This window comes from Triplophysa dalaica, chromosome 16, assembly GCF_015846415.1.
Source record: "Triplophysa dalaica isolate WHDGS20190420 chromosome 16, ASM1584641v1, whole genome shotgun sequence".
NCBI lineage: Eukaryota > Metazoa > Chordata > Actinopteri > Cypriniformes > Nemacheilidae > Triplophysa > Triplophysa dalaica.
In genome coordinates, this window is record NC_079557.1 from 11644277 (window position 1) to 11662925 (window position 18649).

General features: G+C 41.7%; 1 protein-coding gene across 1 annotated transcript; it reads left to right on the forward strand.

Annotated features, from left to right (window-relative positions):
• The first annotated feature begins 15824 nt into the window (after positions 1 to 15824).
• gpr101 (G protein-coupled receptor 101) lies at positions 15825 to 17668 on the forward strand. The gene is made up of 2 exons (XM_056770416.1): positions 15825 to 15949; positions 16277 to 17668. Exon 2 carries the CDS (start codon positions 16376 to 16378, stop codon positions 17666 to 17668), a length of 1293 nt encoding a protein of 430 aa, XP_056626394.1. The 5' UTR covers positions 15825 to 15949; positions 16277 to 16375.
• The last annotated feature ends 981 nt before the right edge of the window (positions 17669 to 18649 follow it).

Consider the following 18649-nt stretch of genomic DNA (forward strand, 5'->3'; position numbering starts at 1 on the left):
CTCGACACACATCGTCTGAAAATTGTTTTGATGTGCCGTCTCAGGTATTGCAAAGGTATTGTTATACGGTTTGTTGCACTTGATTTACGTCAACACTAAATAAATGTTTATCATTCTCAATGTTTATCATCTTTAGCATCATCTGCGCTTCCTAATTGGTCATGTGACAGTGACATGGTGGTAAGATTTGTTTGTAATTGACATTGGCCCTGACTAACATCTGGATACCTCTCTTCAGTTAGCCCATACAATGAAAAACTACTTCAAGGGACAGAATTGCCACTCGCGGCCCCTCCACTGCTGTTATAGAGGGGCCCATTTTTAAGAAAAAAAGGATTGGAAGAATTGGTTTAGAACTGGACCCCTGCAAGGCACCGTATCCCCCTTCATAGTCGGTCTCTCTTCTCTTTGCCTCTTAACCTGTAGACCTACGGTCCGGGTCTGATCTATGGAGCTGCTCTCCTTGAGCCAACATGCCATGATAGATGGTCATTGGCCTGCACATGCAGCTCAATATTTCAATTTCCTGCCTTGGCAGAGGCATTTCAAAGTTTGAATAGAGTTCATAGGCACAGTGTGGTGCCTGCCGCTGCCCCCAACACCCGCAGTGAAGACCCCAGACCCTTACACTGCATTGAGCACATTCCAAAGGCTCTGTCAGCAAAAGCAACTTGGATCACTACGGCAATGAAGAGGACTATTATACTATACCTGTTCTAAGAAATCTACACTAACACTCAAATGTGTAAACACACTTAACCGATTTGTTTTCATATAACATGTTTACATTGAAATATGGGGGTTATGCAGTAGACAAAACATTTTAAATTCAATTTGAATTGAACTGTTATTTATTTTGATTTTTCAAAGTTGCCGTTAGGTAACGGAAAGATTTCCAGACACTCCGGGCATTCTTTCAACCTTCTGAGGCATTCGAACGGAATTACTTTCTAATAGTCTTGAAGGAGTTCCCATACATGCTTGGCACTTGTTGGCTGCTTTTCCTACACTAATTAAAATGGTAGTTTTGTAAGAGAATCCATATGCAGACAGAAGTTTTATTTGTCTGTGAAACTAATTTCAAGCATTTAACCAAAAGTCTTTCATTTTTAGATTCTTGGGAAACGGATTCATCAAAGAGTGTCCAAACTTTTAACTGGTTCTATCTTTGAGTGAAAGTGAAGTGAAATTAATCTATTTGTCAGATGACCCATACCCGAAATGTGACCTCTGCATTTAACCCATCCAGAGAGTAGTGAACACACGTACACCCGGAGCAGGCAGCTATCACTGCAGCGCCCGGGCAGCAACTAGGGGTAAGGTGCCTTGCTCAAGGGCACCTCAGTCGTCACCCGGCAACTTTCTGGTCACGAGTCCAACTCTAACCATTAGGCCAAGACTGCCCCAAACATAGGAATCATAGACAAATCCTATTTTACTAGCACATAGGATTATGTTATTGCAATATTTTGAACAAAAAGAAACAAGATTTAACATCAGAAAATGCCACCTAAAATGATCTAAATCCATTCATTTGCATTTCACTCCCATCCCTTTATCTATATAAGGAACAGATTAAAAAATATTAAATGTTGTCTTTACATTTAAATCGGATGATATTCCAAAATGCATCCAAATCCAATTTTTATGTCAATTTAGCATAACGTCTATTTTGATATTTCAGTCACATGTGAAATACGTCTATTTTGTCATTAATCTATGGGATTAGAGAACATTTCGTTACACAATTTAGATGCAGCATGATAACACAGCAATCTGGCTGCACCACAACCACGCCAGCCTTGAAGAAAACAGCACAAGATCAAAGGCCACTCTCACATGTGAGTGAGAGGGCGACACATTAGGCAACCAAGTTGAAAGAGAGCCCCCTGCACAAAAGATGCACAGCTTGGATTTTCAATAAAACAAAGCTTTACTTTGGAGTCTTTTCCCTTTGGAATGGTTCTCTCTACCAAAGCACATATGGGAAACATTCAGAGAGAGAGAGTGAGAGAGAAGAAGAAAGAAAGAAAGAAAGGGGTTAAAAAAGACAAAAATACATACAAGAACGAAAACAGGGCTCATGTGATATGTCTCTCATTTTGACATTGTTATCTGGGTCAGATATATTTGTGAGCATCACGGTTTTTCAAGGAAATGTGATTAGGTATCTTCATTTTAGGTGACAAAAAGAAGCCAATACCCAGTTTCTGTGAGGCGGGGGTAGTATGTGTGTCTGAATGAATAGCATAATACAAAATGAGCGTATGTTTATGTGTGTGATAGCACACATTCTATTTCTCTAACTATAGATTTGTGATGGGGGGCATCACAGCCCTAAATCGGAGTGCTGTGATAGGATACAGTTCGACAGGAGGCTCATAGCAGGCAGTGCACCCTAGTGGTGTGAGGGAACGACAGAAACACACACAAATTCGATCACAAAGCATATTTGGCACAAATGACTTGTGGTAACAACATACACATATATTTTGTAGTTTCAATAGCATCCATATGCAATGAATAGAAGTGGTGTTTTAATCTCATCCTAGAGACTGTTATGATTGCAATCTCATGTCATAGAATTGGTTATGGCGAGTGCAAATCTTACTGTAGCATCAAAGAACTATATGTTGGGTGCTGTATATGTGTAATTGTGCTGTAAGCGCATGTCTAAAAATAGCATCCTCCTGCACACCCGCAAATATGGGGCATCGTGCCCCTGTGATCAAAACATGGTTTATGACCCCTCTAACCTTCAGATAACTCCGCCCCCAATCCCCGCTTCTGAACCAAATGGCACTAACAGCCACTTCACAGTCAATATGCTTCCGGCTATTAATTCAACAAAACAACAACAACAGTAGACTGCAAGACGGCGGATATAAAGCTGAGATTCAGAGAAATGCATAGCTATGTGCATTTATTAAACCTAAGGGTGTGTTTTATCTGCCTGCTTTCTCCCAACCACGCCCCAAAGAATCTCTTGTGCCCATAAAAAGCTACTTATCTATCTCTGATTGAAAAATATCAAGAAGACAGGTGGAATGGATCGGGTGGGGTGAGCTGGATTGACGATGGTGAAAAGAAGGGAGGGCAGTTTGAGACTGAGACAGACCCCTAAAGCGGGGTTTAGCCAAGGCCTACAGGCCCGGGCAGCAGGCAGACTCCTTTTAGCTCGTGAAGTAGATTAATAATGAATTAAGGGCATAAACCCTCCCCCACCCCAACATACACATCCCCAAAAAGACATTCACGCATGCTAATGCATTCATTATTTATAATGTGTGTGCACGACTGGGACAGGGATGGTCACATTTGAGCATGTGAGTGACAGAGAGAGAGAGGGAGATAAAGGCGGGCGTGATCACCCCCGGATGAAATTCAGAGTCTGACGTGGAAATATCCGCCCACCGTGCAGCATCTCCGGGCTTTCCTGGTCTGGGTAAAGGGGTGCATCGGGCAGTCGAGTTATCGGGGGAGGGGTGGATTAAACAAATAAATACATGATAAGAAATGATCATGCTGGGGTAGAAAGGCTAAATGGAGACAAAGAGGCTAAGTAAGCAGGCAGGGGGTCAGGGGAGAGCTAGGTTAACCCAGATTTACTGTCTGGACGATAGACCTGATCTGGGATAACAGTGTAGTCAAGACAGGGCATGTCTTTATATATATTCATATATATTTTACATCTTTACATTGGTCAAAATAATCTCTTTTTTTATATTTGTGTAAACATACAATGTTTAAAAAAGTTTCTCAAATATGTGATACGTGGTTGATGGAGAAGAGTAGGGGTGACTGTCATGACCTATAGCAGCTCACCAGATATGCACCCATGCGGTGCATGATAAGATAAAAGCAGCACCACAGACTAGCGCTGAGCCTTTTGCCATCCATATTCGCATAGATATGGAGAGATCAGGGGAACTCTGATAGACTTGCAGATCTTCATCATCTCCATAGATATCAGTGGGTATTTGGGTAAACAGAGGCAGACGATTTAATCAGACAAAATATCTGCAAAATCAGGAGAATCTGACAAGGATATCCATGAAAAAATGACATTAATTATTATACTTAATTCAGGTATCTTTAAATTTTGTAACACGTTGGTTGTTGCATAAAAACTATATAAAAAGAAGGGCTGTGTGGCATTTGAATTTTGTTAATTCCAATACCAATACTGTTAATTCCCTGTTTTGATTTCACAGTCGAAGTAAAAATGTTTAATACCAACCTGTTATTGACTGGTTTTGAAAAAGTTATGTATTTATGAGTAGTATTTTGACACAGTCAATGTGACATATTGGCCAATGTACTGTATGGTAACCTATACTTGGAATATGATCTCAGCTATTACTTTACTTCAAGTACCATAGTTAAACTATGGTTACTATATTAAAATTATGTTTCATTTTCAAAAGAAAATGTTAATGTTTAATGAGATATCAGCAGATTACAAGACATGTACATTTCTAGAACACAAGAATTTATAAGAGAAATTTGAATTGTGTATCCAGTATCCGATTCCTAACCTTAAAGATCTGATTCCAGAACTAAATAACTGATGACATTTTTTATTCTTCTTCATTATCCTACAACACGTTTTTATAAGTAACGGGAACATTTAATGTTTATGTCTAGTGCAGGAAAAACCACAGTAAGGTTTTAATTTACAGTATCTTAACAATGCAGTTCTCTAAAGTTACCACCTAAGGCCAGACCTCACAAGAGGAAAGAAGCGTTGTGCAAACATCGCAACATTTGTTTCACACAAGGTGTGCTACTAAAATCTTTTATACCCAACTTAACAGCACAGGAAAATCCATAAACTTTGGAAGTGTTTCAAAATAAGTATTTCGACAGACTGGATTTTCCACCCTTCCAACACGAAATTGCCCAGCACCATCACAACTATCGCAGTTTTATAACTACAGCAGTCTACTACGGTGCGGTCCATCCTGTCAGCTTGTAAATGCCAAGCCTATCTAATAACATTACAGGCGTGTTTTTTTGTGATTTCTTTCTGCTTAGACTGCTGGATCTCTAATGAAGACCAGAACTAAAAACGTTTACAAAATGAAAACTCTGTGAAACATGATATTTTAAAAATGTCTTTCTTTGTTTTTCTCTGAATACTTTTCAAAACAACTTAATTATAGATTCAAACAACATTACAGACATCATGATGAATACAGCCATGATTCAATTGTTGTAAATTACTACACATCGATTCCTCCAGCGGCTATGTTAAGTGCCGGTCCCGTGGGCCACTCTGTAGTCTATCGCAAGGAGGCCAGTACAGGCCCTGCAGCTGCACAGGGTCCGAGCGTCCATGTCCGTGACCTACCACAGGGAGTCTGAACAAAACACTCTTAGCATCCTAGTGACGCAGGACCGCCAACCTCCATCTCCAGAGGCTTTCATTAGGTTTCAAAGGCTTCCTGGTTTTAGATTACTGCGAAAACACGCGACTGCAGTGACCACACTCTACAGGGCACCGCCGAGCAGAACCGGCTGAAGACACAACCGCGCAACCCCGCTGTGAGTCAGGAGGATCCCATTTACGCCGCTATTTGAACAGAAACGCCACACAAAGACAGGTGTGATTTTCATTACGTAACCTTTGGTTGGAGCAAAACCTTCATGTTCTCCTCACTTCAAAGGGCCAAAGGGGAGCTATCAAATGGTACGGTGCCACGTAAAATCAGTCACCGACCTGTCCGACCTCGGCCACCTCTCTAAAGGCACCGTGTCAATCTCTGTGAGGTAGCGCGCGTCCATCAGGTCTTTAGTGGAGATGCAGGATGGTCAGAGATGAGAGGACCCAAAAGGCCCCTATATCCAATTATGCTCCACACCATTGTTTCATAGAAGGAGCCTTTAAAGTTTGTTCTTTAAAGCCATGTTAAGAGAAAAAGGCCTCTCTGAAATGAGACGTCTATTCTTAACGTCCCTTAGCATAAGAAAGGCGCCTCACTGCATGCATAATTCTGCTGAGTCATTGTGATGGCCCTTCCACTGGCCTCTGACAAAAACCGCCAGCACGGGGGCTATTGTCATGGACGCATCCATCTGCATCGAGACTATTAGAGGATATTTGCACTTCCTCAGTGCTGTAGGCCCAGTAGGGTTTTGACATGCAACAGAAGGCACTGGGCTTTGCCCAACAGCTCTTCAGGTGCAGATTGGGGAAGAGTGAGAGGCAGCTCTCCTGTCAACCTCTGTGACGAACGGACAGAAGCACGGGGTTGATTGATGGTCGAATGAGCTGGACCGCTCTGTGTGGGATCCGATCTTCTGCATGTCAGAGGGAGTTTCTGCTTGTTGAAGGCTGTGTATGCGGGGGAATGGATTGTTGGGTTGAAAGAGCGCAAGAAAGCGAATCATCCCACACAGACACACATGCGGCCAGACTGACAGATGGGAAAAGTGTGTCTGCATAAAAGACTGGCCACATGAATCTCCAATTCATCTGTGGCATATACAGTGCTCTCGCATATGATTATAAAGGGTGCTGGCATTATTGACAAGCATTTGAGTTGACAAAAACATGTTGGGACATGTGTAATAAGTTAAGATGTGAAAAGATGTGAAATGTGAAAAGAAATGTGAAATACATACAGTATATTTCAAATTATGGTGAGATTTCTTAACATTTTATTCTTTATATGACAATTACTGTTTGTGACCCAGTCTGCGAAACTCAGCTAATTTTTTCCGCAATTTGCTGTTTTCCATAACATGTTGTAAGGTCGTGTCAGAAAATTGAAATCCATGTTTGGAAAAAAACACTTTCAGTGTTTTTTATGCAAAATATTGATACATACTGTCAAATAATATAATAAATTCAACATAAAGAAAAATTTCAGAATTTACCAATTTATAAATGACCTTTCAAAAATGTTTCACATATTCTACAATTTGCAGGAATAAACACACATTTCTTATTTTTTGTCATTTTTGTTTCTGACTACTTTGATGCTCGTTATAATTGAATTATTTGACTTCATCTTTCACAGACAGGGTTATATATTCTTTATAAGAATGACAATATCTTCAAAAGTGATCATAACTGAAGTCAACAGGTTACAGTGTATGAAAAGCATTCAATTTACTTAGGATGTGTAATTTCTTATGGTTGGGTTCAAAGTGATTTTCGGCCTTTATAACTGCAGGTCTTGACCTACCAATGTGCCAACACTAGTAAATGACAATTTCTAAAGAATTAGAGTCACAGTTTTGGCTCTCTATTGACATGTGTTTTTATAAGTGTAAAATGCAGCGTCAAGACTCAAAACATATGTGTAAATCTAATATTCCCTCTCCCCCTCACATACATATCAGCCACCACCCCATGAAAAGCTGCACACTCCCTATCACATACACAAATACAGTCTGTCAATCCTTCACTGCATGTAACTTATATCCTTATTGTTGTTTTTTCCACTTTTGGAATGCTGGCAGCTGGAGATAAGAATCTTGATTGAATTAAGTGCTGTTTGAAAAGCTGAGGTCTGTGCTGTGCCAGTTCGTATGTGTATGTGTATGTGTGTGTGTGTGTGTGTGTGTGTGATGCCAGCGGGCAGGGGGTACCTGTGGGCCAGCTCCTACTGGGACTCATTTGGAGCAGATATATCTCAATGTGTTCATTAGGACTGTGATTGGGCTTCACTCCTGTGGGGAAGATCAGCCTCCCCAATGCTGAATAGTCCTGATTGTACTCAGCATAAATGCCATCTGTTTTAGTAGAGGAGAGGCAGAGAAGGAGAGAGAAAGAAAAATAAAGTTGATGCGAAGGAAGTAAAGATAAGCAGTGGCTTTTTTATATGCCTCAGATTGTTCAACATGCTTAAATAAGCATATTTACATTTACATTTATGCATTTAGCAGACGCTTTTATCCAAAGCGACTTACATTGCGTTATCCTATACATTTAGGTGATTGCAATCCCCTGGGATCGAACCCACAACGTTGTTAACGCAATACTCTAACCACTGATCTGCAGGAAAACACATAGGTTTATAGTTTTGGGGTTGCCATGTTTTTCCTAATTCCCTTTCTTTTATTCAAACTGGAACACAAAATTAAATGCAAATTCAAAACACGCACAGAGGGTTTTTCCGTTTTTATTTTCCTGAGAAAATATTTTCTCATCCTAAACTTATTGTAATATTGGTGTGTTCTGTTAGTTTCTCATTTTTAAGTTTTCTCCTCTTTGTGGGAACATTTAGTCATGAATATACAACAAATTATTTCAATTAGCATCCTCAATATATGAAGGAACAAATGTAGTCCTATTCTTCTTCTTTCTTTCGTTCTTTCTCTTCATTCTTTCCTCACTGTCACTGCAGGGTCTTGGGAAGAAAGAAAGAGGCAAAAAAGAAGAGGGCCACGGCTCCTCACAGCTCGACTTTTTGAAGCGTCTTTATCGGGCCTGGCAGCGGCGTCCTGCGTGTCCAAGCCTCGCCTCGCTTTTTATCCTTTGTGCCAGCCAAGGTGTGTCAAATGCACTGAGCTTTTGTGCAGCGGGGAAATACGACACATCGCATTCTGTCTTCTGTCTCCAATAGGTTGGGAAGGAGGGGTTGAGAGGGGGATATGAGGGAGACAAAAAGCCAACTTACAGAGGGCCCGGGCGCTTCAAAGCATGGTTGCACAAAGGCTTATGAAGCGTTACTTCATGCAGCGTTGTGCCAGATGTAATTGTGGGGTTCCCGAAGATAGAGAATCACGCCCAATCCAACGCCCCACCCCGCGATATCTTGAAAGAGCCGCTGTTTAAAGGCGACAATGCCAAAGAGAGAGAAAGTTTGCCGCACTTTGATTCACCATAAACAACTGAGTAAATAAGCTATCCTTCGGGGCTCTGTTACAAATTTCCCCACTTGCTAACTCCAAAAGGTGATTTCACGCATTGAGCCTGATAGGAGATGAATGAATGGAGGCCTCCACCGGAATTCATAAAGAGAGAAGCGCCGCAAAGTGTCAAACTATTTCATAACTGCTTCACACGTTTCTAGTATCAGCATGATCGGAGACTCTGGCAGCCTCTTTCAAGTTTAAATTGAACTTTTGACAGGCAATGATGTTGATTCATCGTTGATAAGCAGCATCTTTGCTTGGTGACTGCGTGTGTCGTGCGGGGACACGTAGACTCCACTCTTAGAGATAAGCCTTATTCGTCTCGATGTGGCCTCCCGCTGAGACATAAGCGCGTGTAGCATGTCTAAATGTGTTTCTGGGCACAAACAACTGAGAGGGGGCAGGTAACTTGGAAGTTGCGCCAAATAATCCATAATTGGAGATGACCTGATGCTTGGCCTACGAGACAGCAGGTGCTTCCAGATGAGCTCTCCAGAGAACGAGGTGTTCGCGTTATTCCGGCAGCAAAAGTTTTATGTCCTCAAATATGGTGATTTCTTTGAATGCCTCCATCCTGCTCACCACGGGTGGGCTTACGGATACTCGGGGCATGCCAGGTTGTTGGCGCCAGGTGTGCTTTGGCTTCATTATGCCAAAAGAATAGATGTGAATGAGGAGTGAAGAAAGATCAAATGACGACGAGCAGCTGAGTTTTGAAGTGCTGACTTTTTGACTTCTGAACTGTCAGGGTCTAACAGTTTTGAATTGCATAATCAAATTCCAATTAACGACAGAGATTGCAGTTTGCATTGGATTAGTGGTCTGAGATGTGGTCATGGGTGTTCCAACATCAGTATTTCTAATGAATTGGGTAAGTCTTGTTGTTTTGAAAAGCAAGACTGGTTTACCAGATTAGATTCATTAATGTTCAATGTAACCCCCTCGGTTGCTGAGGCTATTTGGCAAAATGTGTCCTAAAAGTGTTGTTAGCGAGCAACTTAATTACTTTTTCTATGTACTAGAGTAAAATCTTCTCCTGATTTAAGTGGATGTGAAGAAGTCCTTGTACATCCAAGCGATGTTAAATGGCACCTGGCAGAGCAGGGAAGGCATAGCTGTTCTCTGCATATTAATGTCAAAGCGGCTATGAAAGAGAATAATTCATTCTCGATGCAAGCACACACATGTAACAGAACTAGCGTTGGATACAATAAAAACACAACTGCAGATTTTTGACTTTACGTTATTGACAAAAAGTTTCCTCTTTATAATGGTCAAAGCTGGACTTCAGAGGATTCCATAACTAAATCTAATTTCAGTTTTTCTTGTGTTGAAATGAAAATTGTTTGCATTACACTATAGTAATTTTATAGTTCCGTAAATAACCTGATTCTTTTGCACAAAAAGGTTCTTTATGGTGGAAATGTTCTTGATTATCTAAAGTAAGAAAGAAATGGTTCTTTTAGAAACTTTTGACTTAAAAGATTATTTGGAGAACCAAACATGTCTCTTCTATGACATTGCCGTGAAAACTTGCTAGAAATGTTCTCTCCCCCATTTATTTGACTTGAGAACCAGCATGTCTACTAAGATCATTTTGCAAGGATGCGAAAATGCACGATATGGTAATGACGAGGGCACAAAACCAACTTTCGGGATTTATGAAGGCTCCTTGAGGTTAAAGGGCAACTCTGCAACGTGCTGAAGTCATAACACAAGAGACAGTGTTCATGAAAAGTCTAGAGTAGACAAAGTGCACTTTACTGATTAATTGTTTTGTTGCCATTCTTCTGCAGCCAGTAACAGCTGGACACAGTGTGTGATGATCAGTGGGGCGTGGGGTGCTTACAAAGCTAAAATGAATTTATTGATGAGCCTTTTTTGAAGTTTTGCAAAGCTGGCATATTGAAAACAAATTTGAGTCTGTAGGGGCAGACAGAAAGATTGAATGCTAAAGTTTTTAAAGCAATTATCTCCCAAAGCATTTTTTTTTAAATAAGTTCATGCCCCACTACAGCCCACAGGAGACAGGTGTACAGAAAACTACACCGAGCACAATGCTGACTGAGTGATCAGTTACAGGTCATGAAAGCAGCAAAGTGTGTGTCTAGTAATGCTTTTAACCCACAACACCACATGTCATAATAACCTTCTAGAAAATTCCTTGAACACAACCTGTTTTAGAGGCAATCGTGGCCTAATGGTTAGAGAGTCGGACTTGTGACCAGAAGGTTGCCGGTTCGATCCTCAGGGCCGGCGGGTAATGATTGCGGTGCCCTTGAGCAAGGCACCTAACCCCTACATGCTCCCCGGGTGCTGCAGTGATAGCTGCCCACTGCTCCGGGTGTACGTGTGTTCACCACTTGCTGTGTGTGTGCTCACTAATCACTGGATGGGTTAAATGCAGAGGTCACATTTCGGGTATGGGTCACCATAACTGACAAATTGGTCACTTTCACTTCACTTTATATTAGAAAGACTAAAGGCTAAAATACACTACAATACTTTTGTTCAGGATCTCCCCAGATTTACAGTCTGGACTCGTTGCAGAAAGTCGGTGCCAGTCTGCAGATTTTATCCTTAAGTGTGTTTCTATCTGAATTTGTCTGAAAGTCTGCAAGTGTATGATGTCTAGTTTTTGAAACAATTGTATAGACTTGAAAAGTCTTGTGTATTTTTTGCCTTAAATGAAAGTCAGGAGCTCAACTGCAAGAACTCTGACTGAACTGTCAAAAAACATTGTTAAGTACTGAAAAAAACATTTTACACATTAACATGCACATTCACATTAACATTTATCATTTTTTAGATAGGAACAAAACATCTAAACTACATTGGAGAAATAAAATGCTCTTGTGTAGGCCTATAAGAAATATTAATTTAGGATATATATTTTTTGAACTTCAGCTTCAATAGAAGCTATTTAATCTATAACATTTCACATTTCACGTTCACATTTTATGACATGGTTCTAATGTCGCGTCTTCCAATAGCCTCCTTTAAAGGTGAAAAAACCAGAACCGTCATAGTAGGTCTATATGGTTTCTTCAGAGTGGACTCGAGAACTGCAACACGAGTCCGATCAACACACATGCAGGAGAAAATTAAAATGTCTTTAGTGTTGAACGGGGCAGTTAAACATATGCATGCATAACATGCTGGGGCTGCAGCCTCCTGCTGGGCGCAGGCACGACAAAGCCTCTCTAAGAGGAATACCTCTGGGATCGCTAATGATTCATTAGCTTGTGTCATTAAGTGAAGCAAATGTCACCCAAACTTCCTAGGGAAGCTGTCACACCACGTGCGCTCGCTAAAGCTCCCCAAGGGGCCGCGCGCGGTCGGGCTCTGCGTAAGCGAATCCTGACATCTTCTGACCAAACATAGAACTGCAACCGACGGGAATCGTTGGCGTAAAGGCTACCTTTAAATTTAATTGACAGGGACTCTAAAAAGTGTTTTAATTTAGGTTAACAAAATAAAGAAATAGCTCCAGATTTTAAATAATGATCACCAAATTGCTTTGAGCCGTATAACGTTGCTTCAATGTGCACCGTCCGAAACCCCTTGTTTGACTATGGAAAAGGCTTTAGTTGGGATACTCTATATCTGTATAGGATAAATATGACTACTTTATGCAATAAAGCAAACAGACACTTACCCTGTCTCACCCAAGCACCGCAGCATCCCAAACAATCCCGTATGGTAAAGGCCCGCGGCCTAAACGGTCACAATCTCCATTTGTGCTTACTGTAGTGTGGTCACTACACGCCTCTGCTTTCTGTTCAGTTTGAGTCTCTCAGTTTCTCTTAAATATTTCCTCTCTCTCCACTCATTCTCTGACTGGGGCTGAATTGTGACTAGTGCTGCCTGTCTGACTCATTAGAGGACGTCCAGCCAACTGTGCAAGAGAGGCTTTCTCTTTTCAACAAAATCCTGAGGGGACGACGGAAGTGCACAGGAGGAGGAGAAGCATTCAAAAAAAAATCATTGATAAACACATTACCAGCACACATGGGACTCCCCGGCACAGTTTTAACACTCGCACGTCCCTGCTCTTACAATGGCACACCTGTCAGAGAATTTCCACTCAGTAAGCACGGCCTAAGCATCCGGGCCCTCCCTCCGGTGCTCTCTACGTGGTGCTGCGGCCTTGCGTGTCTAAAAAGAAGTCTCTATTCAGATGCTTTGCTTTCTCAGCTATGACCGTGAGATAATGGCGTAATTTCACATCAGTGTGCACACACATACGTTCTTATTCCATCCTTCCCGCTTTTCTTTTTTTCTCTCTCTCAAACACACACACACACACTGTGACTATTGTCCAAAATGGTGGTTTGTGCTTTTATTGTGTGTGTATATGTGTGTTTTCTTTGAGGCCGGGGTGGCCGCACACTCCCTCCGGGAGGTAGAGATGGACACAGCGAAGGGTGCTTTGATGGAGTTATGTGTGCCAGCACAAAGCTCTCAATAGTCTTCATGTGTAAAGGGGTGAAGGGTGACCTGCGCTAATCCTTCTGATCGACTCTTTGGTGTTGTGCCGTCTTCAATGTGCTTTCAACTACAACATCATTATCAAGAGCCTTTTTTAAATAGATGGCTAAATAAATATGTGAGCAATTGGGTCTTTGCAATTTACGTTACTGCATATATATATATATATATATTTAAAGAACCATTCTTATTCCTATCAAACATTTTACCTGCTTGTCAGAGTACATGTTTAGTGCCAAGCGATAACACAGATCCACCTCACTGAATCCACCGCCTGGGGCCCAGACAGCAAGCGAGACATCTCCTGCTAAACTGGCCATGCGATGTGCATGTTTCAGGGACGCTTGTCAGATAGGGATATTTAATTAAAGTCTACTTAAGCCGTCTTTCCTTCAATGACCATACAACACCACTCCTCTGAAATTAATTAGACCGACGGTATTTGGTAGCCACACGGCAGATCTTCAATGGCCGATTGCAGAATCACCTTCCTCTGAAAAGAGGCATACATTTAAGACACTTTATTTTAACACTCTTGAGGTTTGTTGTTTTTTGTGGTCATTACCCTATTCATTCTTTGCTTTCATGCAGCTGTGGCCCTGGCTAAAAAAATAAAGGCCTTTGTACCGGCTTCATGAATGCAAGCAATGGCTCCATGGCAGGTAGCCCTTATAGTAAGTTAATCTCCTGAAAGAGCCCCATACAAGTAGTTTTAATGTCTTCCTTTGGCCCAGTGAGGACTGTCATCAATCGAGCACTTCGCTCCTTTGTGGCCGCGGTCCGGCCGCATGAATGGGAAGCCTCGGCCTGTGACAATGGCTGCCAAGAGTGGCAAAGTAATCACCTTCTAGGGAAAACATAAGTAATCACGTCTAAACTGTCTGAGCATCCGTACAAACAGCATTGTGTGATCTGGGAATGTGAATGGGAGCTTTTCTAAAGTGCTTGTGGTGCTTCTGTTTGTTTATCTGCTTGCTGGGCCCTGCGAAAGAAACAGGGCTGTGAGTATGCATGTGTGTAAAGGTCTGATCCACCTAGAATGATGGAAAATGATTATTAACATACAAAATGACGCTTGTGAGATGGTTTAGGAGTATGGTGAGGGTAAGAGAAAAGAATATAATGTCTACACACTATTAAAGTCTAAAGAAAGTCATTAAAATTTTTAAAAACAAACAATCTGTTATCAACCAAAAGGTCTTTTCCAATTAAGTACGTTACAATCACCACTAGGTGTACCTTTCGAGCAACACTACATTTTCTCCATCATTGTTCTCATTAATGTGACTTCCATCCATCCAACGTTCTTGTAATATCTAATGAAATCATTTTTTGTATTTATTTACCAAATAATAGTTGATATATCTCTGAAAACAACAGAAAGGGCTTGTTGAGAAACAATAGGGAGAATACATTTCTTGTTTCATTGTCATTTTACTGATTTAATTCACATTATTTTATAAAAACCTAAATAGTTCCTTAGAGTCATGTAAAGCTGAAGTGATTCATGTCATACTGCAGAAATAAAGTGAATGTTTTTGAGTAAGACGACATAAAGGAACACGTCTGAAGCAATGCTTCTCTTACAACACTAGGTGGTGATAAAAACCAACAATACACTTTTTGCTCAAATTTGTCTGATTGGCTGGATTTAATTGATCATAATCCTCGTTTTAATGGAACCATTATCTGAGGGATAAAAGCACCCAATAATCTGGATCATGGATCCTTTACAGAGTAGCCTAGATATTCTTCTTCAAATAATATAATATTATTCTTATTATCAATTATTAACTGATGTTACGTTTCAATTACAAACGTGCTCTTATATGCACAAGATGAATTAATGTAAATGCAGGGCAATTACATCATAAAAAAATAACCCAACATATTTTCCCTTCACAACTAAACAGTGTAACTTTATAATACTATTATTTATCTATAATACTACACATACACCTATAGTGCACATACAGGGACCGGATGTGCTGCTGTCCCATGAGCACTGCTTCTAAAAGGTTCACTGTGTACTTTACAGCATTCCCTATATTTAAATCCCCGTTTATGTGTGAACGTAGTCAAATGCTTACTTAATATTTCATTTTAACCAAAAAAAACCTCATTTTTAACCGTGTGTTGAATATGTTGCGAGGCTGATGTGTGTAAGAGCTCTCGACAGCTGTAGCTCAGCTGTTGACGGCTCGGATGCAGGATGCTTTGGTGCTGATGCTGCTGGCCAGCGTACTCTGATGTTGATGTAACTGCTGTGACATTGCTGTATTTGCGCCGCCTCCTGTTCACAAGCAGCCTACATTCGTCCACAGCGGTTACTTAAAAGAATATCAATCCCGACACAAGAAGCGAGCGCACAGCTGTTTGATACCTCTCCATCACTGAACGGGGTCTTCACACCGAGAGACGAGCAGAGGCGAAAGGACCTGGCTGCCATTGATCGCACAGAATATACTGAAACAGGGGGACATCACCGGAGACCTCATAATAATGCGAGACACCAGAAAGACGGAGCTCAGAACCGACAGCCATTGGAAAAAAAACGAAGGGATGCTTCGTTCGCGATGATCGTCACAAGGTAACTGTGCCTCGTTCATTTGCATGAGATTTGCACGAGATTTGCACAGCAGAGAAAGCAGCGTTTTTGCAGGTTAACAATTGAAACATGACAGTGGTCATTTCCAGCTGTTCCTCATTGTTTGCACGAGAGGTAGATACGTAGGAATTGGGTTAAAAGGTAAGAAAACAACGCAAACAGTGCGTAAATGGATTAAACATGTGTTGGTTCTGTAGTTAGATGCACTGGGCTTGGTCATTGTGCATTTATGCATTGTGGCTTCATTAGAGAATCTGCATTTAAGAGAGAGCCTTTTTAAATGTCTGTCTCTTGTCCCCTCACTCTTAGGATGTGAACGCTAACAAAACATTCAACAGATCTTCAGGCTGTCCTCGGCAACATCCGAAAAGCCCCTAATGTGTTATCTCCCACCTGGTTGCTGTCACCATGCCTGTCTCTCCACCTCCCGGACCGGGCAATAACTCTAGCACGGTGCCCTGGGACCCTGGCGCACCACTGTCACCCTCTCTAATAAACAGCACGGTGAAAATGGTGCTCATCTCTTTAATCGTGTGCACCTCGCTTTTTGGAAACGTAGTGGTGCTGTTGGTGTTTCAGCGCAAGCCGCAGCTACTCCACGTCGCTAATCGTTTTGTGCTCAACCTGCTTTTGGCCGACCTGCTGCAGACGGTGCTGGTCATGCCCTTTGCCATCGCCGCCACTGTGCCCGACGTCTGGCCCTTGGATGCCCGTCTGTGCCAGGCACTTGTGGTTCTCATGCACCTGTTTGCATTCGCCGGCGTCAACACCATCATCGTGGTGTCCGTGGACCGTTACCTCGCCATCATTCACCCACTGTCGTACCCAACCCGCATGACGCCCCATCTGGGCACCAACCTGATCGCTCTGACGTGGCTCTTCAGCCTGCTCCAGAGCACGCCGCCACTGTACGGATGGGGGGCCATCGAGTTCGACCGTCGCCACAATGCCTGCACCGTGGTGTGGTCCTCAAGCTACTCATATTCGGCCCTGGTGTCAGCGCTCTCGTTTTGGCTGCCCGTGGCAATCATGCTTTGCTGCTACTGGATGGTGTTCAGAGCCGCCAGGAGACAGAATGCCCTCGTTCACCCCATCCAGTCTAATCCCCCTCCACATTCCCAGGCACCCTGTTCTAGTCCTCAAAGACAGCAGGCACAACCAGAGGGACCCTTTTCGGCCTCCTACCCGATCAGGACTCGGCACAGACGCTTTCATTATCACTGCAAGGCGGCACGGGTGGTGTTTGTCATCATGGCATCTTACGTGCTCAGCATGGGTCCTTACAGTGTTCTGAGCACTATATCCATTTACTCTAGCGAATCCGTGCCACCCTGGTTGACCTCCACGGCTCTCATTCTCTTTTTCCTCCAGTGCTGCTTACACCCCTACATCTACGGCTACATGCACCGCAGCGTACGCAAGGAGTTCCTGGCGCTGCTCTGCGGGCCGCTGTGCGGACAGGCACGTATCAGTCAAGGCTCTGCTGTGGACAGCTGCTTCACAGTGACGGATGGGCGACTGCCGCACGCCCACCTGTCGAGCCAGGCTGCCCGCGTGTGCCCTCTCCGCACCTGGGAGGAAGGGACCACCAGCTCTTCTCCAACAGAGAGGAGGTCTAAAGACAGCCGTAAGGAGACCACCTCCATCAGTCTGAGCTCAGAGAAGGAGCTTACTGTTCACAGCAACAAACAATCTGAGTGAAACTTCTGTTCAGTACGCCATGTGTTGTGTAGGTGTATGAGATATACAGTATTGGGGAATATACAGATTGTACATTAATTGTGCATTTAGACAGTTTTAGGATGGGCATGATTTGATTGGAATCAAATGACATATTCGGTGCCTTTCAATACTAATACAACTCAATACAGTCAATCTCTAAAAGTATGAAAAATGCTATATACGTATTTATACGTATGCGTGCTGTACGTTATATTGCACAAAAACAACAACAACAACAAACCGTAGCAAAGGTAGGAGATGCATGCCTGTGGAAAAAAAAAGTTTTTTATTATTTGGATGGAAAGTGTTTTAAAGTTGCTACTGTGCAGTCATAGTGAATATTTACATTGAAAAGAAGTTTTAAAAGCATCTATGAAAAATGAGCGAATTCTTAACATTCCAATCAGCTCCTATGTTAAAAATAAATGTCTCTTTATTTTCGAATTACAAGAATAAAAGGGAGTGAACTGTTACGACAATATAAAATAATGTATAATATACAGTATCGAATGAAATTAATGTTCTCAAACTTTACATCCATGTCAAGAGAAACTGTATTACTGTAAAATCAAAAAAATTAAGACAGACAAGATTCAATAAGTTGTTTAGAAATCAATTAGTTTTCACAGTCTACAGTAAAGTGAAAAAAATCAGTTTTATTAACTAAATGAATGCCGTGGGATATAAAGTTCTCTTATAGAAGAGGTTTATTAATAACAATCAAACTGTACTATTGTAGAGATACAATTTGATTACTGTTTTAGGAAATTCCTGTTATATTGTTCATGTACCAGTATGATACTTAAGCGATGAATCTCATCAACTTTAAGATGTCGGTCAGTTATTCAGAAGTGCTGCTTTTCTAACCATTAGCCTCAGTAGAATTATGATGTAATGAATATTTATTTTATGTATTTCAGTTGTATGCTTTGTAATTTGTGTCTAGCAATTAGGAACTAG